Source organism: Cuculus canorus, chromosome 1 (assembly GCF_017976375.1).
Source record: "Cuculus canorus isolate bCucCan1 chromosome 1, bCucCan1.pri, whole genome shotgun sequence".
In the NCBI taxonomy this organism is placed as follows: Eukaryota; Metazoa; Chordata; class Aves; order Cuculiformes; family Cuculidae; genus Cuculus; species Cuculus canorus.
Genome location: NC_071401.1, coordinates 194920010 through 194931376, shown reverse-complemented (window position 1 = coordinate 194931376; position 11367 = coordinate 194920010). Strand labels below are relative to the sequence as shown.

Sequence of the window (11367 nt, the reverse complement as noted above, 5' to 3'; positions counted from 1 at the left end):
GCGGCGGGGGCGGGCGTGACCGCTGCGCGGGAAAGGGGTGTATGATGTGGGGTGTGTGCGGAACCTTCCTGCTGCGTCCGCGCGCCCGGGGCGGAGGAGGTAGCGGTGCACACGGCGCGCTCAGCGTCCTCCCGTCGCTCTCAGTCGCTGCTGCGTAACGAGGCCGCCATGCCGGACTATCTGGGCGCTGACCAGAGGAAAACCAAGGAAGAGGAGAAGGAGGATAAACCCATCCGAGGTGAGACCTCCTGGTGGGACAGTGAGGACTCTGGCGTGGCTGGGAGCGGCGTCAGCGATGAGTTTGGCTAAGAAAAATGTGTGGGCCCGCAGTGTTTTGTGTTCGGTTTTGGGCCCCGCACTGCAAGAAGGATGTTCAGGCGCTGGAGCGTGTCCAGAGAACAGTAACGAAGCTGGGGAAGGGGCTGTAGAACAAGTATGAGGAGGAGCTGAAGGAAATGAGGTTATTTAACGTGGAAGAAAGGAGGCTGAGGAGAGACCTTATCGCTGTCTACAACTGCCTGAAAGGAGGCTGTAGTGGGGTAGGTGTTGGTCTCTTCTCCCAAGTAACAAGTAGTAGGTCAAGGGGAAACAGCCGTAAGTTGCACCAGGGGAGATTTAGATTGGATATGACAGGCTGAGAGACTTGGGGTTGTTCAGCCTGGAGAAGGCTCAGCAAAAACCTTATAGCGATCTTCCTGAAAGGGGCCTACAAGAAAGCTGAGGAGGGACTATTCACAAAGGTTTGTGGTGGTAGGCAGAGGGGGAACAGGTATAAACTGGAGAGGGGCAGATTTAGACTAAATATAAGGAAGAAATTCTTCACGATGATGGTGGTGAGGCACTAGCACAGGTTGCCCAGGGAAGTTGTAGTTGCCCCATCCCTGGAGGTGTTCAAGGCCAGGTTGGATGGAGCCTTGGTCAGCCTGATCTAGCAGGATGTCCCTGCCCATGGCAGGGGGCTTGGAACTAGATGATCTTTAAGTTCCCTTCCGACCCAAACTATTGTATGATTCTATGGATATTAGTAAAAAAAATCTTCACTGAAAGGGTTGTCAAGCACTCGAGCAGGCTGCCCAGGGAGGTGGTGGAGTCATCATTCCTGGAGATGTTCAAAAGACGGGTAGATGAGGTACTTAGGGATATGGTTTATTACTGGACAGACTGATGATCTCAAGTGATGTTTTTTTTTCCAGCTGAGTGATTCTGTGATTTGAGTTTAATGCAGTTTGCAGTCATTCACAGGTAGTGTTTTCCAGGGCTCTGTGTTGGGGCCAGTTTTGTTTAATATCTGTATCAACGATTTGGGTGAGAGGATTGGGTGCACCTTCAGTAAGTTTGCAAATGACACCAAATTGGGTGGGAGTGTTTATCTGCTTGAGGGAAGGAAGCCTCTTCAGAGGGACCTGGAGAGGCTGGATCATAGGGCCATTTGTATGGGGTTCAACAAGGCCAAGTGTTGAGTACTGCAGCTGGGCCACAACAACCCCATGCAATGTTACAGTCTTGGGGGAGAGAGGCTGGAAAGCTGCCTGGAGGAAAAGGACCTGGGGGTGTTGGTCAATAGCCACCTGATCATGAGCCAGCAGCGTGCTCAGGTGGCCAAGGCGGCCAACAGCATCCTGGCTTGTATCAGAAATGGTGTGGCCAGGAAAGGACCAGGAAAGTGATTGTGCCCCTGTACTCAGTGCTGGTGAGGCTGCACCTTGAATACTGTTTTCAGTTTTGGGCCTCTCAGTACACGAAAGACATTGAGTTGCTGGACTATGTCCAAAGAAAGGTAATGGGGCTAGTCGAGGGGTCTGGTGCCCAGGTCCTTTCAAGAGCGGCTGAGGGAACTGGGATTGTTTAATCTGGAGAAAAGGAGGCTGAAGGAAGATGTTACTATTTTCTACAAATGCCTGAAAGGAGGTTGCGGTGAGGTGGGTGCTGGTCTCTTCTCCCAAGTAACGACTGATAGGATGAGAGGAAATGGCCTCAAGTTGTGCCAGGGAAGGTTTAGATTGGATATTAGGAACATTTTGTTTACTGAAAGAGTGGTGAAGCACTAGAATGAGCTGCCTGGGGAAGTGGTAGAGTCTCCATCCCTGGAGGTGTTTAAAAAAAAGGATAGATGTGGCGCTTCAGGCATAGTTTAGTAGGCATGGGGGTGTTGTGTTGATGGTTGAACTGGATGATCTTAGAGATCTTTTCCAGCTTTAATGGTTCTATGATTTTATTTTTCCTCATTGTTCCCTGCGTGTTGCCACTTGCACCGGTAATTCCATGGAGGCAGGAGAAAGCGAGTTTGAAAACTACCCTTGCTGCTTATGTTTGGGCTTCATTTGCCTCTTTATTTCAAGCTAGTAAATATTAAGTAACACACCTGGAGACCAAAGCAATCCTGTACGTAATGAGTGATGGACTTCGAATTGTTCCTGCTTGGGAAAGGTTTATGTGCAGCAGTGCATATGAAGAATCATATAATCATAGAATGCTTTGGGTTGGAAAGGACCTTCCGCCTGCCACGGGCAGGGACACGTTCTGTTGGATCAGGTTGCTCAAAGCCTCATCCAATCTCGTCTCGAACCTCCAGGGGTGGGGTGTCCACAGCTTGCCTGGGCAACTTGTTCAAGTGCTTTACCACATTCAAAGTAAATGTCTTCCTAATATCTAATCTAAATCTCCTCTCAGCTTAAATCCATTATCCCTTATCCTATCCCTGCACTCCCTGAAGAGCCCTTCCACAGCTTTCTTGTAGGCCCAAATCAGCAGATTAGTACAAATAATCAGGAAGAAAATAAGGATGAACACAAAAAAAACCCTAAAACCAAACTTCTCAAAGTACTCTATAGTACACACTGCACCCAGACCTTCACTGCTGTGCAGTCTGTTCTTCTTTGGTCATAAAAAAACCCCTATGGAATAGGAAACGAGAGAAAAGCAGAGGGCCAGGGGTGCTCAAGGCAAAGCCTGTAATTCTGTCTGCAAAAGAGATTTATGTTGAGGGAAAGGAGAAATGTTAAAGGTCTGTCAAATGATGAGTGATTCGTAAGGAAAAGGGAACAACACTACTACTTAATTGAGGAAGTTCACCGGAGCAATCCTGCAGGACTGTGTGCATAAGCTTGGGCGTTGAACAGCTGCTGCTGCTGATTTTGATGTCAGGAGTTCTGAGATCTGAGCATGATTTTTGGATTCCAAGTTTAAGTCAAGTAAATGCCGATCGAAACAGGTAGATTCCTTCCTATGTGTTCTGCTGAAAGTCTACAGGGATTCAAACAATTGCCAAAACCGCTCACATAAGGACAATTTTTAAGGGACTGTTAATAACAGTGTGTGACCTGGCAGTGGGAGTTTGCTATATATTTGCCACACTCCTAGACCTTCCTATTGGAGAAGGGATGCTGGACTAGTCTGTTTATCTCATCTAGTATGACTATTTCCATAGTTTGTGTTTTATAATATTAAAGCTCAGCATCGTGTAAGTTATTGTTTCCAGGCTGCTGGAGTAGCTTATGGTAGTTTTTAGTAGCTGAGACCAGCTTACATTTGGTTGCTGTTTCTGCTCACACTGGCCAGTTTGGAAGAGCAACGTCACTGGGGTAAAGTGTTAACAGTTTGTCATTGTCATTTTCCTAAAAATTAAGAAACAAAAAGTTTAAAAGATTAAATTTTGTTATCTTCAATTCCTTCTCTGTACAGTCATAGGTCGTAAGCTGGTATGGGTGGTACAGACTTTTGAACTGAAGAGAGAAGCTGGAGACCCTGTTTTGTTGTCTTGTTCTTGTATGTCTGGTACACAAACACGTTTTTGTTCCACTTTGGTTTAGTGAAAAAGTAGAAACTCAAAAGAATCCCTTTAAAGTGTGTGTTTTCATCTTTTGGAAGCAGAATTGATGCTGCTGAGTTTGTTTTTAAAACTGGAAGCTGAGTTTTTCCTGTCTTGTTTCAGCTCTGGATGAAGGAGATATTGCCTTGCTGAAGACGTATGTAAGTAACGTACATATACAGAAGTGTTAAAGAAAAAAAGCCCTACTAGGAATTGAATGCAAGAGAGGAGGGGGTTGTTTAGTGAGTAGTTAGTAGATATGCTTTTCTTTCCTGCTAAGATCTTTTCTCCCATTCCCATTCAACAAGAAAGCCCCAAACCAACCCAGAACCTTGAAAACAATACAGTAACCTTGTTAGCGTGTAACGAACAACATCTGTTCTGTTTTTCTTTGTATCTTGTAGCTGACTGTCATAGAGGTCTGACTTCTGGGCCCTGCTGTCTCTAACTCGTTAGTCTTTCACTAACCCATTTTCTTGCTTCATAAAGAACATTAAGATCTTTTGTCTCATCAAATTTGCTTGCTTTGGCCATTGGGTTAAAAACTCTTAGTGAGGGATGCACAGATCTTGTCAAAGAAATGAAAAATTGAAAAATGAAACTTGCAGCTTAGCCTGTGTCTGGCTTTGAATACATTTACCAGAAGTCTGAATTTTGTTGACTCTGCTCTGGAACCAGGAAAGGACTCTGAAGTACAGGTTGTCCCTGCTGCAGCTTCTTGTTTGTTCCCAAAGTGATATGAAGGAGATCTTGTAGAGAAGATCCAGATCCAGATCTGCCCACTTTAGGCAGAGCAAGATGGTAAAGCATTTTATCACAAGCAAGCGTCTAGCTTCTGATTTGCCCCATGATCTTTGTGGTGTCTTCCATGTAATGGGAAGTTTGGGTAAGGTGGTTAAAGCACTCATACAAATGGTTTTCAGATAATGTATACAGAATTCCATTTGTATATAATTTTTACTAAGTCCTTTTTGAACTTTAGAAAGAAAATTGTTTAAGGCTGAACAGGTTTAAAAGGAAAAATGAATCCTTGAAGTTTACAAATGTGAGAATTTTCCGCTTGCAGAATTGGTCAATTGTGTGTTGTGCACCATGTTTTTGCGAACAGAAATATTGTTGCTGGAACTTATGCTGTCAGTTTTGGCTGTGACCAATAGCTGGCTGTTGTGCCAAGGCAGTCTATGGAACGTCCTGACACTCAGCAGCTACTGGTATTTTTTCTGAAAATTAAAGTAATTTGAGTTACAAAATCTACATGATATTTCTTTTCCAGGGCCAGAGCACATACTCAAGGCAGATCAAGCAAGTAGAAGACGATATCCAACAACTGCTTAAGAAGATCAATGAGCTCACTGGTATCTTCCTTTCTTAAGATAACTTTCAATAGAAGAGACACATATACCAAAATGAGTGTTTTAACCTGATTTTAAGCAGCTTCTGCATCGGTTTATTGCTGTTACTTTTCTCAAAAAGATCGTTTATTTGGTAATGTGAGACTTTTGTTTTGTAGGTCATGGGTCTTTGTGACTAGGCAGAGCTCACCTGTACATACGGGAATGTATTTTGCAGTGTAACACATTTTTATTCAAAATTGTAATTTCTTTGTGTTAGAGTACCATAAAACAAATGCCCCTTTCTGTCTGTAGATAATTTGTTGTGATTTGTGTCAAGCTGTGTTTGAATAGTGAGTGAACTTTCATAGGCAATAAATCACCAACATCTTGGTACCAAGTAGTGGTGCCGGTCCTTGTATAGCAAAGAAATGTGTGTCACAGCATTTAAAATCAGTTGGTTTAAAAGCAGTGGATCCATTTTGGCCGTTACAAGAAAAATTGATTAGTTCCACATTTTTTCTTTCTTTTTTTCACTGATGCGTGTTTGTTGCCCTGTTACTAATCCTTTAGTAGCCCTCAGCTCTGCCAGGAAGATAGCCATTTCTGTTTTCCAGTAAAATCCTTGATTCTGTCATATATTTCAGTCCCTTCCAACCCAATGCATTCTATGATTCTACGATCATGGGGATTGTACTTTTTCTATCCATGCTTTGGAAGGTTTATTGTGTTTTTCATGTGAATCCCTTAGCTTCTGATACCTTGCACTAAAGCTTTCTCTTGGTGCAAGCAATTGCAGAATTTCCCTACTTTTCTGCACCCTTTAGGAATATGCTATCTCTGCTATCTCTGTCAAGCTTGGTTGCCGTCGTCCCCACACTGTGAAACTATGTTAGAGGATGGCTAGATGGGTGCCTGTGTGTTCAGCTGGCACAGTCATGTAGGCCTCATTTCTTTAAGAAACTTGTTTTTTAGGAAGTCCTTCAAAGTTATGCGTGCTTGCTTCCTGCAGGCTTGTGTTGGAGGTGCTTGGTGTGGGAAGGGTTGCTGACGTAGCAGTTGGTTTCCTCCTCCTCAGCTTCTCTGTGTTGTACACAGGAATCAAGGAATCGGACACTGGGCTGGCTCCTCCTGCCCTTTGGGATCTGGCTGCCGATAAGCAAACTCTCCAAAGTGAGCAACCCTTACAAGTTGCAAGGTGGGTGCACTCTTCTTCTTTGCAGTGGAGCTGCAAAGTGTTACAAGTATAATTTATAACTTATGTGGAGCCTTCCTTAAAAAACAAGGTTTACATGTTGTGCATATTGAAAGTGCTTTTTACCATTTTGTCAAAAAGGAACTGCGTCATTCTTGATGATGTGTTACGTATTTCATACTTGTACTTATTCCTGTAATTATTGTATGATTCTATAATAATAGAATCACAAGTATAATTGCTCTTTTTGTGTGTTCGGAAAATGTAATTGTCTCATCTTGATGCTTCCACAAATAGCAAGTGGGTTAGTTGATCTGCCTGCTGGTGTTAATTTTGTGTTTTGTGTTAGATGTACGAAGATAATCAATGCAGACTCCGAGGATCCCAAGTACATTATCAATGTCAAGCAATTTGCCAAGTTTGTGGTGGATCTCAGTGACCAGGTGGCACCTACTGACATAGAAGAAGGCATGAGAGTTGGGTAAGCAAAATCTTTGTCTTCTTATGCATTTCTGCAGAGACTGAAAAATTCTTGTCTGATACATTACTTTGACAGGTTGACAATTATCATGTCATAGTTCTGCAGTGGTTGAAATTGTAACAGTGTCTTTCTGTTGGAAGACAGTAGCTCAAATATGTGTTGTGCTGAAATCTTTTGATTCTGATGTCATTCTGATGAGAACCATGAATCATTGTCTGAAACCTCCCCTTTTTTGACAGTCCCAGCTTTCAAGGAGACTGTGTAGCCTGCTTCCTTTTTGGCAGTCTGCACAGTTAGACACAGTGGCTACAGGAGTTGTTTACTGAGGAGGTGAAGCCTGTTACTTTCAGAATCAATATCTTTCCAGTTTGCTCTGTGGGATATTTTGTAATTTAATTTTCAAAATACTCTGGAATTAATATTTTTGGAAACCTCAGACTTCTTTGCAGAAAGAATTCCAATTTCTAGCCTGTCTGACTGTTAGGTTTAAGGGCTGGTCTGTTTTGATGCCAGATAAAAGAATAGTTCAAGAATTCAGCTTCTAATTTATGGAGTTATTTCTACATGACAGTTTAATTAACTGGTGCTAAATTAATAGTCTTTATGCTTTCTCATCAGGGTGGACAGAAACAAGTATCAAATCCATATCCCCTTGCCTCCAAAGATTGATCCTACAGTCACCATGATGCAAGTGAGAACTGCCTTAACTTACTGTGATATCGCTTTGTCTTGTTATTTTGATTACTTTGGCTGGATTTTGTTCCTGGGCTCTTGAAAGCCTGGAGAAGATGGAACATCAGGCTCTTAACTGCTTGCTTACCTTTTTGTTGTGCAGGTAGAAGAGAAACCAGATGTCACTTACAGTGATGTTGGTGGTTGTAAGGAGCAGATTGAAAAGCTGAGAGAGGTGGTTGAAACTCCTCTGCTTCATGTAAGTAACGTCCAGATGTAAACTTCTATTAATTTCAAAATATTCTGTTCACCTGTGAGCATTTGAAAAAGCAAGAAAAGATAATGTAGTTGAATGTAAACGCCTAAGTGAAAGAAGGCCTAGTTTTAACAAATGAAATCCAGCCTAGCCTGGTTTATATTGCACTGCATTGACGATTTTCTTAGTTTGCTTATACACTTTGATGTAGATAATCTCTGATTTGCATAACCTTGCCTTTTGTTTCCCACCATTACAGCCTGAAAGATTTGTTAACCTTGGAATCGAGCCTCCCAAAGGAGTGCTTTTGTTTGGGCCACCTGGTACAGGCAAAACACTTTGTGCCCGTGCTGTTGCGAATAGGACCGATGCCTGCTTCATCAGAGTAATTGGATCTGAATTGGTGCAGAAGTATGTGGGAGAGGTAAGAGCAAATACTTGATGGAATGTGGAGTCATTTGCACATTTCCAGTCATGAGGACCAGACACCATAGTGAGTAAGGTGGATGCTGGAGGTGTGGGTGGGGGAGGAACTGTCAAACAAATCACTGCAGGTCAGGCGGTCTGTCGTAAGACCTGAACTGTGCTGTCATCGGTTAAATGGATTTTGCGTCACAGAGTTTAATCTGCGGTTTGGGAGTACTCTAGGATTAGGATTCTGTTTCCAGCTCTGCTGCTTATTTTTCACTTGGCCCTGAGGTAAATGTCTTCATCTGTGCTTCTGAATTTAAGGGTAGTAATTTTCTCTTCTTTATAAATTGCTTTAAGATTTTCAGTTGATTCAGATATTCAGTATCTTGAATGTTCTGTTATATATGTGCGTGCAAATAAAAGAGTTTTATCATTGGAACTTAGAAGTGTTTGGAAGCATGAAAAGTTTTATTTTGGTAGTTTTCCTTTAATGTGCCTTGAATCTTTAAAGTCTTGATTTTTTTTTCTTTCAGGGAGCTCGAATGGTTCGTGAGCTCTTTGAAATGGCCAGAACTAAAAAGGCTTGTCTTATATTCTTTGATGAAATTGATGCCATCGGAGGTATGTTTGTAGTGTCTATAGCTCTAATATTGTACAGGAATTTTGGGGTTTTCTTTTCATGTGGTAGTTCTGTATCTGTATTGCTGTATTTCAAGAGATGTGCTTGTTAATACTTATCTAGCAAAACTGCTACCAGCGTGTCCCGTGTCCAGGAAGCTGTCAAGAAGTGGTTTATGTTGTTTGAACGTACTTAGCGCATATGAGAAGTCATCTGTGCACATTTGGAACACCCTAATTATTTAAACTTCAGTGAAGAATCTCTGTATTGTGTTTGCAAAAAGTACTGTTAACTTAAACCCCCTTTAGCTTGTTGACTGTTTACTGAATCTTTATTACTGCCTGGAAATTAAATGATTATTTCCCCAAAGTAAGTACTTGGATTCTTTGAAAGCAGAAGTTTCTACACAGACAAGGCAAGGGGTGGATTGTGGTTGAGGAGAGGCAAGACAAACAAAGAAAGAAAATACATTCATATATTTCAGCAGCTTGGGCAGTTACTAGGCAGGGAGATGGAAACAGAGCCTTCATGCTAAGGGTGAAGATAGAGCGCTTAGAATAACTGACAGATCACACCACTCCCTCTTTTTTTTGAAATGTGTTGCAAATATTATGTATGTAATTTAAAGTTCTTTTTCCAGGTGTCTTCTGTGTAGCAGCTGTGACGCCTCCTCCATGCTCTGATAGTCCCTCTCCTATTTTGTGAAACACTTCTGTCTCCTCTCTCCAGGTGCTCGTTTTGATGATGGAGCTGGTGGTGATAATGAAGTGCAACGTACGATGCTGGAACTGATCAACCAGTTGGATGGTTTCGACCCACGAGGCAACATCAAAGTGCTGATGGCTACAAACAGACCCGATACTCTGGATCCAGCCCTGATGAGGCCTGGCAGGTTGGATAGGAAGATAGAGTTTAGCTTGCCTGATCTTGAGGTGAGTGCGCTTCCTTCTACAGCTAAGTATTTTCTGGTATCAGTATTGCTTGGGTTAGGACGCTGCTGTGTGGAAGCCATTTACAAGAATTAACGAAAGTAGCATTCTTAACTTACGTGAAAGTGCATGGAAATTTGGGGGTTAAAGATGTGCCAAAAAAGGTTTTCCCACACTGCACAGATTCCATCCTTGGCTGAGAAACCATGGTGAATTCTTGTGTTCACTGTGTATTCCTGACTCAACAGGTGAAGAATACTTTAACCACTTCTGTGATTTAGTTCTGAAGTTGGATTGTTTTGAGAGAGATTTCTTGAAGTACTTCTACCATTAAAGCTCTTTTTTAAGATATTTCCTTAACTGAGTATCCTGGAGACTTAAACATGCTGGTCCAGACATAGGAAACTATAGTTGGGCAGCAAATACAAGATTTATTTTGCATCTGCCCTTGCTCTGGATGTGGATAGCTGTATGCTAAGAATCGTCACCTCTCTCACAACACGAACACTTCTGTCTTCCACTCTTTTTTCAGGGGCGAACTCACATATTCAAGATACACGCTCGGTCGATGAGTGTTGAAAGAGACATAAGGTTTGAGCTGTTGGCCCGACTGTGTCCTAACAGCACAGGTAAACTGAATTTTTATTTTAACATTTTTGTGTACCCTTTGTCTCCCCTTGTGGTCAGCGTTGAATTTGTTTCTCCCTTTCTTTCAAAGGCGCTGAGATTCGCAGTGTCTGCACGGAGGCGGGGATGTTTGCCATCCGAGCGCGTCGAAAAATTGCAACAGAGAAAGACTTCTTGGAAGCAGTGAACAAAGTCATTAAATCGTATGCAAAATTCAGTGCTACCCCCCGCTACATGACCTACAACTAATATCTTTGAGTAGTTTTCCTGTTCCTGTTGCTAAACTTCCTTTGAAATAAAAGCCCAAGTCTAGTAGTTCATGTCTTACTTGTGGAAGCTAAGAAATAAATGGGACTATTCCCAACAATGGCTGAGAGTTCATTATGTGTGTGTTCTACGAGAGTCGACTGTTGCTGCTGTAGAAAAAAGTCGCAGTGAAAGGCTGATAATGCAGCCTAAGCTGGGATATTTTTACATTAGATACCTGGGCAATCCATCTTTAGATCTCCAGTCCCTCTTTACACCCCAAAAACTTACCCTCTCAGCTGTGGAGGCACTGAAAGGTCCCCAAGTATTTTCAGATGTGCTCAGGATTGCTGGTGTGATGCTTGTGACCAAGGTGTGTATTCAGGAAATGCCATGGGAGAACAGCTGAGGAGAAGGCTCACCTTGGGAGTGTAGTGGTCTGGGCCGGTGCCCAGTTCAGTGAAGATGTAAAGGGATAAGTTTTCTCTCGCTGGGTGAATGCTCTGGTACCATCATAACTTGTTGTTTCTTTGGTTTTTTTAATTCAGTGTTTTTTATCACTTTTCGTAGGGTTCTTCATTTTTTATGTCTTAAGAAGTGTTGGGTCAAAAGGGAGGAAGAAGGAAGTGTAATTTCATAATGCTAAGGGAAGGAAGAGTCCTTTCTCCTGTTACTGTGCTAAAAAGTTGGACATCAGCCTATGTGCACAAGTGAGCTGATGCATCTTATTGCTTGTCCAAAACGTTGGGCAATAGCTGATGGCATCAGACAACACCAAAGGTTACCTTCATT

The 11367-nt window shown here is 42.5% G+C and overlaps 1 protein-coding gene across 1 annotated transcript; it reads left to right on the top strand.

Annotated features, from left to right (window-relative positions):
* Window positions 1-32: 32 nt before the first annotated feature.
* Window positions 33-10698, top strand: PSMC2 (proteasome 26S subunit, ATPase 2). Its single transcript, XM_009563723.2, has 12 exons — window positions 33-238; window positions 3932-3969; window positions 5082-5163; window positions 6238-6337; window positions 6684-6815; window positions 7434-7506; window positions 7651-7746; window positions 8003-8167; window positions 8688-8775; window positions 9503-9705; window positions 10235-10331; window positions 10421-10698. The coding sequence occupies exons 1-12, from the start codon at window positions 169-171 to the stop codon at window positions 10576-10578; spliced, it is 1302 nt and encodes a 433-aa protein (XP_009562018.1). The 5' UTR covers window positions 33-168; the 3' UTR covers window positions 10579-10698.
* The last annotated feature ends 669 nt before the right edge of the window (window positions 10699-11367 follow it).